The following is a 17912-nucleotide window of genomic DNA, read 5'->3' on the forward strand; positions in this document are numbered from 1 at the left end:
GACTATTCATGTAATTGTCTGGAAGATTGTCATGATCCTCCTTCCAGGGCAGTTTTACGAGTATCGATTACCTGTGAATGATATTCCATCAAGAAATGTTTCATGAACTGTGTCCTCTTCAATTATACCCAATCCTTCAAAACTCCAAAGTTTTTCCACATTACTTTCTAAGCTATCTCTGTCCCATTTCGTTGTTTGCCCCACAAAGTTCACCTGAGTCACTCCGCACCTTCTATCTCTCTTCCCCTTAAGGTCCTGACAACACCCATCCCAACTCAGTTTGTATAGCTACGGGCTCCCCTGTCTTACCTTTCTTTGTCTCACCTGTTTGGAAATTCCAAAGATAGTCTGCCCCTATCAAAACGTCTACCTCTAATTCTTCCTGAAAATTCACCACATCTGAGAACCATACCCCCTCTAGATGCGAATAATTCTTTCTAGCTAATTCTACGTGACTATTCTGCACAGTGCAAATTTCTGGTACCACATATGCTTCTATTGAGATAATCTTATCCCCATTAACAGGCTGAAGTTTAAGCTCGACCACTTCCCTTTGTTCAGCCTTCGTGCACTTTTGACCGAACGTATTAATGCCTAGAAATTCCCTTCTTAAACCCCGTGGATTAACAAGACTCGCTGCATGCGATGTAACGAAAGAGCGATGACTTCCCCCATCAAAGAGTACCCGGACCTTAGCCACCCTCTCACCCCTTAATACCCCGCGCGCAGTTTGCAAGGCAACCAGACCACCTGTCCCGGCAAGCAAGTTATTACATGGGCTAGCTACATTATTGTTAACCTTAGTTGATGGGATTTCTTCATTCTTACAGGTCTCTTCGTCTTTCGGAGACGCATCGCATAGGGCGACATGATGCATTCGGTCGCATTTTCGACACTTAATTTTAGAACTACAATTACTGGCTCTATGGCCCTTAATTAAACATTGAAAACATCTACCATACTTTAAAGCTAGGGTCTTACGTGTTTTTGGATCCTTGACTCCATCACATTCGTCGTGCGCGTGGTTCTTTAAACAGAATGCACAACTCTTTTTCTCTTGACCAGCCAGCAACGCCGCCGCTGTCGAGTTATCTAGACCCCCAGTTGGTTTCCTGCTTTGATTTCTTTCATACTCCCGTTCCGTTTTAGTCGCCACCGCTTCGTGCGCCTCTCGCAGTTCTAACTCCTTCTCAAACGCATCCAACATTTCTTGCATCGTCCACTCAATGAAATCAGTTCCTCGGGTGATCATAAGCCGAAATTGTTCAGGCATCTTCTCCAATATGGCCGGTACAACAATAGTGGAATACGATTCTTCTCCCACGCCTAAGGCTTTCAACGCGCGGTTGTGGGCTTCGCAGCTGTCATATAACTTCCGCAGCCTTTGAGTGTCCCTTTCTCTAAAAACCGCAGGCAGTTGAATAAGGACATTCATGTGTGCGTTGAATTGCACTTCTTTTCTCGAATCGTTTCTTAAGCAGATCCACCGCGCACTGATAATTCCTTGCTGTTAATGACAGACCAGCCATGGTCGATTTTGCCGGCCCTTCAAGGTATCCGCGTAGATATGCAAATTTGTCTACGTCCGACAATTGATCATTGTTATCGATCGAACTCGAAAAACTGTCCCAGAACTCTGGCCATTCGCAAATTTTCCCCCCAAAGTTTTTCAACCGTAACTTTGGTAACTTTGCTCTTATGATTTTGCCCGTGCTTTCAACCGATGTTTGGCTTTCGTTCAGAATCTCATTGTCATTGATCGCCACGGGTTTTGTCGTTGTCAATTCTAATTTACCGAACGCGTTGTCCATTTCAAGTAAAAGGCGTTCAAGTTCTGCGATTACTTCGTCTGCTTCTTCTATCTCCTTTGCCATCAATTCATCCGCCGCTTCTTCTTTCGACTCGCTCAGGGCATCGATGATTTTCGTGTCAAGTTCTCTTAAGATTTTGACCTTTTCCTTCAAGGAGCTTTGACTCTGCTTCAGCCACACGACGTCTTTCTCTGGACTCTCATCGCTTAACTTAGCGATCGCTTCGACTATCTTTGCCACAAGCTTCTTCGTAGACGACCTTTGCCCACCTCGTACGCGTCTTTTCTTAGCTAGGTCATCCATGTGTTCGATCTAGGTCGTCTGACCTTTGTGACAATTTTCTTTTGTGCGGCGACTGCCGTGCGAGTCTAACTAACATTTCCACAATCCGCTTTAACTATCCAGCATACAATCCCGGTTCGAAGGACCACTGTGTTGCAGAATCTTTCGTTTATTCTGCCTTTCTGGTTCATCAAACGTTCACACTCGAAGGGACTGTATATTCTGATTTATTATCGATAGATTACATTTCATTTTGCTATATATACAATGGGTCATTATTTGGTATATCCCTATATCATATTACAATTACTAGTTAGATCACATTACCCAAATCAGATATTTTACATAAAGTTTTACTATATATTAACTCGCGCTCCGTGGACTGGTGATCTGCGCTGGGAACTTACGACAGTGATCATAAAAGTCATCCAAACTTTCTCGATCCATTGAAGGAGGCAAATATACGCTGGCAACAGCAATCCTCGAGACCGATCGTGGAAGCCACTTCGGACGCAGGATTAACCACTGACATTCGAAATTTTGATCGGAAAGGTCATAACGGACTTTAGCCGGAATCTCTTCTTGAACATAAATCGCACAGCCGCCTCCAAACCCACTTTTTCTATCTTTTCGTATCAAGGTAAACCTTGAAATGCTAACCACTTCATTAGGTATGTTGTCGGAAAGCCATGTTTCTGTGACGATGATAATTTCTATTTTGTGCTCACTCACATAATATCCTAACTCGTCAACTTTTCCCAAAATAGATCTTGCATTGACGACATGCACGTTAGGCAACACGCGGGATTGGTTTACATTATTATTTGTTTTAATTTGTACCAGATTACTTACATTACGGTATCTGTTCTGGTTAGAATAGCAACTGTTTATGACCGAGTTATTTTGTGGACCAGCTCTAGATGCCTGAGCCAGTCTGTCCAACGACGATGTCGAAAACCCTGACTTCGGTACACATGTCTGTGTTTATTTATTAAGAAAAATTTTCGTATTAAACAATTTCCAGTAACTTACTGGATACAATCATAGGCGGCCCAAAATTGCGCCATATTTTTTCGCGCGAAACATTTTCAGCAATTTGTCAATGTAATGTATAATATATAATTACATATTATACATTACATTGACAAATTGCCGAAAAATGCTTCGCGCGAAAAAATATCGCGCAATTTTGGGCCGCCCCTATGATACAATGTCCATATAATTAACAGTTATTCTGCGAACTCGAGTCGTATATGAGGTGATAGCCAACGAGTTGGCTATCGGCCATATACGACGGGAGTGAGCAGAATAACTGTTTTATTATATACACAAACTTTGTCGCCCTTTCGGTGCATTTTGGTGTGCTATTATCAACTAGGCTTGGATTTCTATTTTACTCAACTCCCCAAATCTTTCCGCCATTTTGTTTACTTTCTCTACTAGACAGATATGAGCTAATATCTGTCTAGTAGCCAACCAATAAAATTGCAGCATACCTCATATCTGGCGCTTGTGCATGTATATAATAATATCTATTAGTTTATTGGATACAACGTTCGGATCGGGTGTTTGTATCGTAGAAAAAACGTTGCTGTTGAATTTTTGTACTCAGTTTTGTTTTGTATTTCTTATGTTTGAGACTTATATCGAAAAAGATGTCTTTTAGAGTGATTTATAAATTATTAGGTCTAATTTGCCACACGACAGTTTATTCAGAAACAATATTAGTATGCATTGTCTGCAGTGACAAAACAGATAATGATTTCAATTTTTAACCTTGTGATTTAAACTTTACAAGACGTTTGCGTTATTAATTTAATAACTTAGCATTAATGTGGTTTACAGCGGCCTAAAATAGACAAAAACTTCCTGACGTTTCGACCTGAGGGTCTTTGTCAGGAGTGTTTGTTTAGACTCACCGAACATAATACTCCAGTAACTAGGTTACCTGCAAGGTAGAGATTGCTGCGAGCATTTTAGGGTCCAAGTGAATTGTTATATGAAATGTTATTAAACTAAATCCGTTTTAACTAATAGCAATAGCAGGTTTAAAAAACGCAAAGTGAACCTCTATTGAGCGTTAACTCGCTGGGGCTGTACATGAATGTTAACCTATTAGCGAGAACACTGTCAATGACGTCAATATTTAGGTCAATATATGCTATATCAATGCTGTCTTGCGCGTTGCAGCTCGTTTAATCAAAGTCTTTAGAAGCAGCTAGTTTTAAAAATATTTTAACATACGAATCACAACAGGAGTATTAACACTAATAGTAATATTAGGTAGAATTTTGCGCGCGTGGCGACATTTTCCCCGCAACAAAGCGAAAATACAGGGTCAGGCCCAGTAGCACATGTTTAACAAAATAGAACATTTTTTGGTAACATGGATATTTGTTTTTTAAATATGCTATTTGTCTTTGTTGTGTCCATGTAAATGTTTGACTTCATGTGAAGAGTAACAAAACATCACTTAATACTTTGAACTTTGAACGCCGCTCGAGAAGACGTGTAATCAGAAACCACGTGAAGATCCGGTAAAAGCACTAAATAACAAAAACATTTAGCTCATTGTAAAATAGGAATAAAAACATATGCCTATGCTTACAGTAGCCTAATTTTAAATAAGTCAAACATTTCACAAATCTCAGCGATTCAGTCAGGCAATTTAGACGATCAATTCAATTGCATATTTTATCTGCGACTGTGTCATGTTATTAAACACGACTCGCAAGCGTCAAGCCGCATACTTAAAACATCATTTGATGCAAAATATGGAAATCAGCAAAATAATACAAATGTCAATGGATAAAAAAGACTTTAAAGCATCTGTATGTAAGACTTGATTTGCTTCACAGCACTGACAGCTCAACTGCTAAGGTAAAGCGAATTAGCAAATTGGATAGTACATCTTAATATTCTAGAATGATTTATATAGTTCGTATATATACAGCATGAATCTAGCTGTGATCGTTTGTATGCTTTTAGCGTTTCATAAATATACCAGTTAGAATTGTAAACAACTGTAAACGTAACATATGAACGAAAGATGAGAATATCTTACCTTGAATAGTCAAAATAGAACAGAAGCTTTGAAATTTAACAAAAATTTGAAGATCCTGTATATGAGCGAGTTTAAAATGTGTGTTCTACGCATAAAAAATGCGCACGACCACAATTCCTTGCGCTAAATAAAATTTAGTTCTGAACCCCCTCTCTGCACAAATTAGACTGCTGCTACGCTCGCTCGCTTCAGGCTCGCTCGCTCCGCAGCAATTAAGCGAATAATACCATTTTTAACATCAATATAATTATATCATATTTCATACCAATACAGTGTAATCAGCAATCGTATATATATACTCGGAGATGATTTTTGACAGAAAATAAACTTTGTTAAAAAATTATATTAATCAATTATGCGAATTACTTACCATTTCATGTCTTATTTTAAAAGCTATAGATTATATTTTTTCCGTATAGCGTTGTGGCAGTTTTTACCGGACAGTGATGTAATACGATTACGTCTGTTTAATTTAACGTTCATGAGAATGTCAGGAAAGCCAATATTGAATCATTATATTAAAGTAAAATATTGAACTAAAAGCATTGTGCATGTGATTGCATGGCATTGCAGACAATGCTGAATTTGGAGTATGTTTAAAATTATAGACAAAGCATATATACTGTATGTATCCCGTTTTATTTCTGCATAATTATGTTTGGATCACGATTGAATATAATGATCGTTATGATTCCACAAAGAATCTAGATGTTAACATGTAAAGTCCAATAGTATTATAATTATTTTGATACTTCATATTATGTAAATTCGCACGGAGAGATACACGTCTTGTTTGTCTACGCGCGTAACCTCGAGTGTCTGTGAAGTGTTAGGAATATATTATTTGACTGTCAGAAGTACTAGTACTAGTGGTGAAGAAAATCAAGTATTGAAGTGAAATATTGACCTGAAACTAATCTTTATTTTGACCTTGCAGTTCATGATAATTTTGGAAGATGTTCATCACGGTCGTAGAGAAAACATATTAGAATGTACGTTAAGGCTTGCATTGATTTGTCGGATGGCAGTTTTACATTAATTATGATAAAAGCATTTCTCGATTTTAATTTTCACAGGTAATGCAAGAGTTGGGTAAAATTCGTTGTCTCTTATGTTTTGAAGCTCGGCACGACTTCGCCACATTCCGTATCGTGACGTTATGTTATTGCCAATTACAACGGCTTTGTACTATTTTTCACATTTGGAAATATTTGTAAAATTATGTTTATTGTTCAAACAAAATGTTTTAATGCAAGTGTCGAAGAAGGACTTTGTACATGGCTCCTGAGAAAATTGAAATTTATTTGGTGAAATTTATAAGGTGGTTCTAGTGAAACACTATAAAATTAAAACTTCAATGAAATTAGAGGAAAGGTTATTTAATGCCGTTCGCTGTTTCAATATCAGTAATGTCTCCTTCCTTTGAAGTTTTTTTGGAGAAAAGATTTTCAAAAATTTTACATGCATTACCAAGCAGCATTTTTCCTGCCATTTAAACAAATACGATGTAAAATTATGTGTTCGTGATCAGACATACTTTAATGAATCGAGAACAGAACAGGGAATTTTTCTATGCAACTTTTATTAGTTTATTACTATATATGGTATTGTTTGAACTATCACAAGATCCATTACCAGGAAACAAACCTACAATATTTATCACTATTGTTTGTATAATGCTCTAGTTAGGTTATAGTTAAGTATGAAATACGATCAGAAGTGTGGGATGCCATTTACTCAATATTCCAGGGCTCATCATTAGTTTTGCCGCAACCAACGAGCTTACATTCGAATTCTAAACTTGATTTCTTCAACTCGTCGCAAGTGATTTTGTCATCGCCGTTCTTGTCCAAATCCTTGAGAAGGGTAGCCACGTCCTGTGATGACAATTTTGTGACTTTCTGGAACTCTTGCTTGCTGATCGTTCCATCTTTGTTCAGGTCGTACTCGTTGAAATCGCAGGGGAAACCAACTTCGACTTTGTCTTTGGGTAGGCGAGCGGATCGTTTACGGCCGCAGTAATGCCAGGCTGTGTGACAGAACCGCACATACGCGTAATGGAGAGAATATGGGCAACACTGTGGATAAAAATACACTTTCCTTATGGAACAATGTGAGTTGTAGCATATACCAGCAGATCCCATGCCCACTGCAGCCAACACCAGCAAAATCACGATTGCAAGCTTCATCGTTTTTGTTTCTATACAAATACACGAAAAGAAACTTTTAATTGTATATTCAGAATAAATCCTGGTTAAAACGAAACATATTTACCTTGGCCATATGGTACAAGTTTAACATCCCCCCCCCAATTTTTAATTACTTCCGCATTGCAGAATGGCAGAATCACTAGCTATATGCCTTTAAATAAAAGCCACTTGAATTCACTGAGCGAAAATCGAATGAATAGGAGCATTTAGGCATTTTCGATGCAACCCATCCCAAGCTACCAATAATACGAACAAGTTGCATTTTCTCTACATTCTACACGGTGACAGGTTGAATTGGAAAAGCAACGTGTAAAAGTTAGAATAATGTATAAAAAAGCGATTGAGGCAGGTTTATTAATTTATATCGTAACTCTTTCTACACAAAACCCGAAAATAATATGGAATTAATGTTGTATAATAAACGTTAAAATTCCTACCTTAATCGTATGCCTTGAATGAGTCAAGATTTGATTTGAAATCTTCGATTTCTTGATTATCTTCTGTCTTCCAGATAATATGATCAATTACACGCCAGTACCACTGTTTTATTCTCTCGTGTGATATCATAACGGAAGGATGAAATGTGCATGTGACTTTAATTTGGCCAATCAAAATTGAATAAAAATTGAGTTTTTAGAATCAAAATTGATAGAAAACACAATAGAATGTGTCTTCCTTCAGCTTGATCCTAAAAGTCCGTCATTTACGCTAATCGTGAGTAAACAGTGCCATCCATTTACCAAAGAGTTTCACTATAAGACTCCATTCAAAATCTGTCAAAATCTTGAAGTTTTGATTGCTGAAAGGGAATTGAAAGAATGTAAATTGTTTGGCAAAGTATAAACACTTTAACTATAATTTGCCCCCATTATGCAGTATAGTTGAATTGTGCAATATAAAAAGGCGAAATGTTGGAGCGTTAGTAATAAATAATAATAATAATAATATATTCTACACAACACATTTTTTCACAAATGTAGTGAACTACGTATATAGCGGAATATTGTGCGTACGTCATGTAATGTTATATAATGTTAGCTACATTTGGTATGATATTATTGAGTATTACGCATAACTTTACTGTGGGGTAACTTAGTTTGTTCACACTTTCATTTCTTATAAATACCTGCAGCAATTTTTAAAAGATAGCTCTAAACGAAAATATGCCTAAAATATGCTACACTCATAATTATAGGCGCTGCTTTTGGTCAAATAATTTTGACAGCTTTATAAAAGATTCTTGTATGATGAAGTTATTTGCGTAATGTTGTGATTCTGTGAGATAAATTTGTAAAGAAAGAGGTTCCTAGTGAGAAAACGGGGGTTTAAATAGAATGACACAAATCATTTTGCACAAATCTGCACAAAATTGTGTGGCATTTATGCGAAACATCCATCGCCATATCCAGTACATTCTGTTTGTTCTTTGTTAATGACATTAAACATATTAAAATTGATCAAAAGTCAAACACATGCATCCATGCATGCGCACTAGTTTTAGCATGTTATTTATTAAATTACTCATTCATTTCCGTTTTCCGGTTTAAACCTCTTTAATTGCGCCCAATCGGACCTTAAACAGTTCGTCGTGTCGTTGAAACTTTCGCGTAAAGCGAAGGTCTCCATTGTGAAAACAGCATGCATGTCTTGCAGAATATTACATATGCATCAATAATTATTCTATGTTTTTACAACAATGTTTGATAATAACAATTCTAGTATCATCTAAGTGTAATACGTAATTATGCTTCAAAAAAATAAACTGAGAAGTCTGAACGATTGCTTAAAATTCAAGAGATCTTAATGCCCAAATGGTTTAATTATTAAACAAGTCTTCTCTTTTAGTGCATGACATTGGCGAAATTTCAAAGAAGCATAGAGTAGGCTTAATGCCATCTGTCTTAACCTATAATGCCAACATATAACCAGGGAGCAGCGTGGTGGCGTCTTAAAAATTTAATGACTTAGCGTCAACCAAATGTGGTAAAACAACTGCCTCCTAAAATAGACACATTACAAGGAATTTGCGACATGATAATTTGCATTTATACTAATTTGCATTTAACTTTCAGCATACAACAGCCTTCAACTTTTACTACTAAATACATTATAGTAATTATACAAAATCTGAAAATGCCGTTTCCCTAGACCTTGCCCATATACTGTTTGCCATGCAACCTCTGGGTCAATAGAACGGCCGTTTCCCAACGTTTTAATGATCGAATTACTTACCTTAGGTATTTCTACGTTCGGCCAACTGATTGTGAACAAATGTATATTTTTTTATAAGCCTTCGTATTGTTCAAGTTCCTGATAAGACTGATAATATTGTTTAAAGTGATTGCAGTGAAAATCCCAGCCGTACAGAAAAGTTTATACACAAATACGAAAGACATTATCTTTAACAATATTTTTTGGTATATTACACGTCAATTCATCAACTACCTGAATCGAAATATTCGAATCAATGTGAGCGATTTTATAAGTTCGTTGACAGAACACGGACAAAACTACCGATCTAAAGGTGGGCAAACAGTAGGCAAGGTCTGGGGCAACGGCATTTTTATAGGTTTTGTATATTTACTATATGTATTTATTAGTAAATGTTGAAGGCCATTATGCTGAAGTTTAATGCTAATTAGTATAAATGCAAATTATCATGTAGCAAATTTCTGGTAATGAAACACTTCTCGACGTTTCGACCTGAGAGCCTTTGTCAGGAGAGTTAGTTTAGACTCACCGAACATATCATACTAAAGTAAGCGAATAATAATATAATTTCTAACATCAATATACTTATATTACATTTCAGACCGATTCAGTGTAATCATCAATAGTATATAATATATACTGAGAGATAATTTTTGACAGAAAATGAACTTTCGTAAATAATTATATTAATCAACTATGCGAATTACTTACCATTGCATTTCCTATTTAAAAAGCTATATAGGTTACGTTTTTCATATAGCGTTGTGGCCGTTTTTAACGGACAGTGAAGTAATACGATTACGTCTGTTTAATTCAACATTCATGTAATTCTCAGAAGAGTCAATATTCAATCACTATAAGTCAAATATTGAGCTGAAAGGATTGTGCATGTGATTGCATGGCATGTATTGAAGACAATGCTTAATTGGGAGTATGTTTAAAATGATAGAAAAAGAATATAAAATTATGTTAAATTTGTCGCCCTATGACTTCCACAAAGCTTATTTCATTAACTTTTGGAACATTTTGATCTGAACTGAAGCATCTGTCTTTGTGGTGTAGGATTTCAGTTTGTTAGGCCACTTTCCATGCGTAGGTAAACGGTATATCCTGAATTGTTTGAACTCGTTTCTTAGGGAAAATTAAGGTACACGGACGAAAGATTTCGCAGAAAAAATGGTTTGTACGGAAAGAACTTCCTTAATGTTTTTATGGATAAGGACGAAATCTTTCAATCCCGTGTTCTGAGTCTGAAAATTACGAGATCTTTTCACGTCAGTGTTGGTAAATATATATAATTTTTAATTTGGTGTACCTTTTAAGCTCAATAGAACGGCAACGCGACAACAGTCGCTAGAGCCGATTTTAAAAGGGTGAATTGAACTATCGCACTGAGATATATGAGATTTATAAACATGCATATAGCGGTAAATAAGGAGGAACAACATGACAAAGGCTAAAAAGCAAGCGTATATTTGTTGAAAAATTTTAAATAATAACGAACGATGTTTTGGTGAACAAATTTCTGAATATATATTTCGTGATATTAAGAAAATTTCTCCTAATATTTGAATCACATGCATGCATGCATGCATCTTTGACGTTTTTAAATATAACTATAAGAATAGTATATGGTATATAATATAGAAATAGTATATAAAGCCAGAAAGACACGCGGCAACACCGTCCCTGTTATCTAAGTTTATCGAAAAAAACCTTACGGTAATGGCAGCAGAACATAATATTGATATTTATTAGCGGGGATTACTCGACTATCACCTATGTTGACAAAGGCGCACGCCTTCTGTTTTGTCCGCTATAATATCATGTTATTTTTCTGTTATTAAATATTTATCTATTGCACATAATTTTCAAGATAAATGTATTATTTACCCGTAATTATGTCTGGATCATGATTGAATATAATCATCGTTATGATTCCACAAAGAATCTAGATGTTGAGATGTAACGTCGAATAGTATTATAATTATTTTGATACTTCATATTATTTAAACTGATTCGCACGGAGATGCACGTCCTAATTGTTTGTCTACGCAGGTAACCTAGAGAGTCTGTGAAGTGTTAGGAATATATTATTTGACTGTCAGAAGTAGTGATGTAAATCAAGTGGCGAAGTGAAATATTGAGCTGAAACTATTGTTTGTTTTGACATTGCAGTTCATTATAGGGTATGGACGATGTTCAGGCATGGTCATAGAGAAAACATATTAGAATATACATGAAAGCTTGCTGGCATTGATTTGTCGGATGTGAATTTTATATTAATTAAGATAAAAGTATTTCTCTATTTTAATTTTCACAGGTAATACAAGAGCTCGGTAAAATTCGTTGTTTCCCAAGTTTTGAAGCTCGGCACGACTTCGCCACATTCCGTATCGTGACGTTATGTTATTGCCAATTACAACGCCTTTGTACTACTTTTCACATTTAGAAATATTTGTAAAATTTCCATGGCCAGAAAATTCGGACGTAATTAGCATTCTACTTCCGCCTAAATTTGCATATGGTGTCAAAATAAAGCTTCGTGTAACTTGCACAGTACTAAACGCTAAAAATACACCTTTAGGTAGGTCGATTATAATTTGCCTTAATTGCTCGTTGCAGAGCAAGTTAATCTTAATATTTTTATATAGTATTTCAAAATGTTTTATCAGTATTCGTCCTGCATTATCAAAACAAAGTTTTGGTCATTTATCACGTTGAATACCATATAAAACGAAAACCGTAATAGCGTAGAAATGAAATAAAAATGCAGAGCCGACATAAACCTTTACCAGAAAAATATTACCTCAGGATCTTTAATATGACACGAATTACAAGAAACAACCAGGGCAAATTGCAAAGATGCAATGATTTTCCTAAATTTTGCGAAATTTAAGAATGCGCAATATAATTTATAGTTCTGCAAAAGAATAATATTTGAACAGATATGCAAATTTGCTACGGCAATCAGCATATTTCATGTTCGCAATTTCTGGCCATGGTCATCTGTCACTATATATATTATATAATTATATATGTACGAGATCGTTCCAAACGAACATTTTACTGCGAAACTGTTCGTTTCTATACCTTCTTTCTCAGCTAATAAACGAGTTCCAATTACGATATCGTCGATACAAAATTAATGTAACGCAATGGACAGAGTCGCCTATAAGAAAATCTTAGCAACACAAAAGACACTCGCACGTCACAGAAATATTGCGAAATTAAACTGTATCTTACTATTTTACACTAGTGCATATAAAAGTAGGTATTTGACTATCCTTCTTCCACAAGTTTGACATTGAATATTTGCAACAGCAGCATTGTCTACATTGCCAAAACACACAATAGTTTCAGCTCCATATTTATTCTAGTTAAGCACTGTTTAGTTTGCACTCCCCGGGACATGCGATATGCGTGTAAATTGGGAAAATTTTGACGTATAAAAGTATCGTATGACTTGTTGATAATATTTGCGAGATAATATAATTATTGTTTATAAAATTGAAAGATAACTCTGGCCGGAGTGAACGATTGTTTAGGCGTCTTGTTAAGTTTAAATCACCGCGTTAAAAATTGAGATAACTATGTGTTCTTCCATATTGCAGACAATGCGTGCTAATATAGATTTTTATTGTAATTGAGAAAGCATAGTGAGTGCTCCCAAAGCCATGCAACTGGACTTAATTTGGTCTAATGATGTGAGACCGAAATCTCTTTGATTACTGCATGCTATATAATATACAGGAGCACAACTGCCTCCCTTGGTTTATGTATTTTTTCAAAGTTTTTCCGCCTGTTACCGTGTCGTCATCATTGGGGTAGATTAAGTTTTGCATTAAGATCTTTTAGAATTCATTAAAAATTAGTCTCCGAAGATAAGGTCATTTCAAGCTACAGGTGGTGAAAACTATGACGAAGGCGAAGTGAATACATAAGCGTCTTATAATCGAGGTTGTTAAGAACGGTTTTCTTAAGCTCGTTCTCGTATCCTGGTTTATGTGAATGATGTTGGCCACACGCAAACATAGTTTTCCTGTTGTGGGGTGGGGGGTTGTGCGCTATTGTTCCCACGGTATATAAGTATGAATATATGTTAATATACACCCCCCAATTAAGCGGTCTAGCTTCGGACCTGGGTTCATGTGATGATGTTTACCACACGCAAAGATAACATTCATGGTATGTTTATTGTTCAAACAAAATGTTTTCATGCAAGTGTCGAAGAAGGACTTTGTACATTGCTCTTGAGAAAATTGGAATTTATTTTATTTAAGTTGGTTCTATTGAAGCAATCAAATTATGATACAATAAAATTAGAGGAAAGGTTTCTTAATGCCGTTCGATGTTTCAATATCAGTAGTATAATGTTCTTTCCTTTTGAAGTTTTTTTTACGGAAAAGATTTTCAAAAATTTTACATGCATTACCAAGCAGCATTTTTCCTGCATGCATTTAAAGAAATACAACATAAAATTATGTGTTCGTGACCAGACATATTTTAATGAATCAAGAACAGAACGGGGACATTTTCAATGCAACTTTTATTAGTTTATTACTACAATTCTTAATAGTAATGTTTGAACAATCACAAGAACTATTACCAGGAAACAAACCTACGATATTTATCACTATTGTTTGTGTAATGCTCTAGTTAGGCCATAGGTAAGTATGAAATATGATCAGAAGTGTGGGATGCCATTTACTCAATATTCCAGGGCTCATCACTAGTTTGGTCGCAACCAACGAGCTTACATTTGAATTCCAACCTTGATTTCTTCAACTCGTCGCAAGTGATTTTGCCATCGCCGTTTTTGTCCAAATGCTTGAAAATGATATCCACGTTCTGTGATGACAAATTTGTGGCTTTCTTTAACTCTTCCTTGCTGATTGATCCATCTTTGTTGAGGTCGTACTCGTTGAAATCGCAGGGAAAACCAACTTCGACTTGGTTTTTGGGCAGGGCAGCGGATCGTTTACGGCCGCAGTAATGCCAGGCTGTGTGACAGAACCGCACATACGCGTAATGGAGATTATATGGGCAACACTGTGGATAAAAATACACTGTCCTTATGGAACAATGTGAGTTGTAGCATATACCAGCAGATCCCATGCCCACTGCAGCCAACACCAGCAAAATCACGATTGCAAGCTTCATCGTTTTTGTTTCTATACAAAGACACCAGAAGAAAATTTGAATTGTATCCAGAATAAATCATGGATAAAACGAAACATATTTATATTGGCCATATGGTACAAGCTTAACATTTTGCCCCCCCCGCCCAATTTTTTAATTACTTCCGCATGGCAGAATCACTAGCTATATGCCTTTAAATAAAAGCCGCATGAATGCACAGAGCGAAAATCGAATGAATAGAGGAAATTGCAGTTTTAATTAAAGTCCATTTTCAGGAGTTGTTTTCTTTTGAATCATCGGCAAATTAACTTACTTAGGTATGAAAACCACTGCACGCCTGCCTGTCACATGAAATATTGAATTAAAGAAGGCACGTTGTCTTCCTAGTATTTGTTTTTTTTTAGATTTTCAAATATGATAGATTTGCAGAATGAGCATTTAGGCATTTTCGATGCAACCCATCCCAAGCTACCAATAATACGAACAAGTTGCACTCTCTCTCCATTCTACACGGTGACGGATTGAATTGGAAAAGCAACGGGTAAAAGTTAAAATAATGTATAAAAAAGGGATTGAGGCAGGTTTATTAGTTTATATCGTAACTCTTTCTGCACGAAACCTGAAAATAAGATGGAATTAATGTTGTATAATAAACGTTAAAATTCCTACCGTAATCGTATGCCTTGAATGAGTCAAGATTTGATTTGAAATCTTCGATTTCTTGATTATCTTCTGTCTTCCAGATATTGTGATCAATTACGCGCCAGAACCACTGTTTTATTCTCTCGTGTGATATCATAACGGAAGGATGAAATGTGCATGTGACTTTAATTTGGCCAATCAGGTTTTTAGAATCAAAATTGATGGAAAACACAATAAAATTGTCTTCCTTCAGCTTGATCCTCAAAGTCCGTCATTTACGCTAATCGTGAGTAAACAGTGCCATCCATTTACAAAAAAGTTCAACTATAAGACTCCATTCAAAATCTGTCAAAATCTTGAAGTTTTGATTGCTGAAAGGGAATTGAGAGAATGTAAAATGTTTGGCAAAGTAACTTAACCATAATTTGCCCCCATTATGCACTATAGTTGAATTATGCAACAAAAAGGAGGAATGTGGAAGCGTTAATGATAAATAATAATAATAATATATTTTACACAACACATTTTTTCCCAAATATATAGTGAACTACGTATAAACAGCGGAATATTGTGCCTACGTAATGTAATGTAATGTTATAATTATAATGTTATATTTGGTATGATATTATTGAGTATTAAGGCGGATTTCCTCTTACAGCAAAATCGTTCGCCATCGAAATATTAGCATATTTTCTTTTGAATTTAAACAGCATTAATAAATTAGTGCGACTTGAGTGTTCTCAATTCAAAAGAAAATATGTAAATATTTCGCCAGCGAACGATTTCGCTGTAAGTGGAAATCCGCCTTTACGTGTAACTTTACTGTGGGGTAATTTAGTTGTTCACAGTTTCATTTCTTATAAATATCTGCAGCAATTTTTTACAAATAGCTCTAAACGAAAATATGCCCAAAATATGCTACACTCATAATTATAGGCACTGCTCTTGGTCAAATAATTTTGACAGCTTTATAAAAGATTCTTGTATGATGAAGATATTTGCGTAATGTTGTGATTCTATGAGATAAATTTGTAAAGAAGAGGTTCCTAGTGAGGGAACGGGGTTCAGATAGAATGGCACAAATCATTTTGCACAAATCTGCGCAAAATTGTGTCGCATTTATGTCAAACATCGATCGCCATATCCAGTACATTCTGTTTGTTCCTTGTCAATGACATTAAACATATTAAAATTGATCACAAGTCAAACACATGCCTTCCTTCGCACTAGTTTCAGCACATTATTTATTAAAGTACTCATTCATTTCCGTTTTCCGGTTTAAACCTCTTAATTGCGCCTAATCTGACCTTAAACACTTCTTCGTGTCTTTGAAATTTTCGCGTAAAGCGAAGGTCTCATGATCAAAACTGCATGCATGTCTTGCAGAATATTACATATGCATCAATAAATATCTTATGTTTTTACAGCAATGTTTTATATAGCAATTGTAGTATCATCTAAGTGTAATACGTATTTATGCTGAAAAAAAAACGAGATGTCTGAACGATTGATGAAAAATTCAAGAAATGTTAATGCGCAAATGGTTTAATTATTAATCTTCTCTTTTAGTGCACGACATTGGCGAAATTCCAAAGAAGCATATAGTAGGCTTTATGCCATCTGTCTTAACCTATGATGCCAACATATAACCAGGGAGCAGCGTGGTTGCGTCTTAAAAATTTAATAACTTAGCGCCAACCAAATGTTGTATAACCACTGCCTAAAATAGACACATTACCAGAAATTTGCGAGATGATAATTTGCATTTATACTAATTTGCATTTAACTTTCAGCATAATGGCCTTCAACTTTTACTACTATAAATACATATAGTAAATATACAAAACCTAAAAATGCCGTTTCCCTAGACCTTGACAATGTCCACTGTTTGCCAACCTCTGGGTCAATAGAACAGCCGTTTCCCAACGTTTTAATGATTGAATTACTTACCTTAGGTATTTCTACGTTCGGCCAAGTGATTGTGAACAAATGCGTATATAGCCTTCGTATTGTTCAAGTTCCTGATAAGACTGATAATATTTTCTAAAGTGATTCCAGTAAAAATCCCAGCCGTACAGAAAAGTTTATACACAAATACGGTTTATACGAAAGACAATATCTTTAACAATATTTTTTGGTATAATATTACACGTCAATTCATCAACTACCTGAATCGAAATATTCGAATCAATGTGGGCGATTTTATAAGTTCGTTGACGGAATACAGACAAAACTTTGAGTAATATATTTCTAAACTTGGCAGATTGCAGAAATGCCCAAGCTAAAAAATTCGGTCACCAAACCTAAACAGCTGCTCTACCGATCTAAAGGTCAGCAACAGTAGGCAAGGTCTAGAGCAACAGCATTTTTAAGTTTTGTATATTTACTATATATATTTTATAGTGAATGTTGAAGGCCATTATGCTGAAAGTTAAATGCTAATTAGTATACATGCAAATTATCATGTCGCAAATTTTTGGTAATGAAACACTTCTCGACGTTTCGACCTGGGGGCCTTTGTCAGAGAGTTCGTTTAGACTCACCAAACAG

General features: G+C 35.7%; 3 protein-coding genes across 3 annotated transcripts; all 3 read right to left on the reverse strand.

Annotated features, from left to right (window-relative positions):
- Window positions 1-247: 247 nt before the first annotated feature.
- On the reverse strand, window positions 248-1273 carry LOC114533416. The gene has a single exon (XM_028554929.1). It carries the CDS (start codon window positions 1271-1273, stop codon window positions 248-250), a length of 1026 nt encoding a protein of 341 aa, XP_028410730.1.
- A 127-nt stretch (window positions 1274-1400) lies between these two features.
- Window positions 1401-2359, reverse strand: LOC114533417. Its single transcript, XM_028554930.1, has one exon. The coding sequence runs from the start codon at window positions 2112-2114 to the stop codon at window positions 1401-1403; it is 714 nt and encodes a 237-aa protein (XP_028410731.1). The 5' UTR covers window positions 2115-2359.
- Window positions 2360-14090: 11731 nt separating this feature from the next.
- Window positions 14091-15534, reverse strand: LOC114533449. Its single transcript, XM_028554967.1, has 2 exons — window positions 15390-15534; window positions 14091-14752 (listed from the first exon to the last, which is right to left on the reverse strand). The coding sequence occupies exons 1-2, from the start codon at window positions 15517-15519 to the stop codon at window positions 14286-14288; spliced, it is 597 nt and encodes a 198-aa protein (XP_028410768.1). The 5' UTR covers window positions 15520-15534; the 3' UTR covers window positions 14091-14285.
- Window positions 15535-17912: the final 2378 nt, after the last annotated feature.

Source organism: Dendronephthya gigantea, unplaced genomic scaffold, assembly GCF_004324835.1.
Source record: "Dendronephthya gigantea isolate DGI-Jeju-01 unplaced genomic scaffold, DenGig_1.0 000090F, whole genome shotgun sequence".
NCBI classification, from domain to species: domain Eukaryota; kingdom Metazoa; phylum Cnidaria; class Anthozoa; order Malacalcyonacea; family Nephtheidae; genus Dendronephthya; species Dendronephthya gigantea.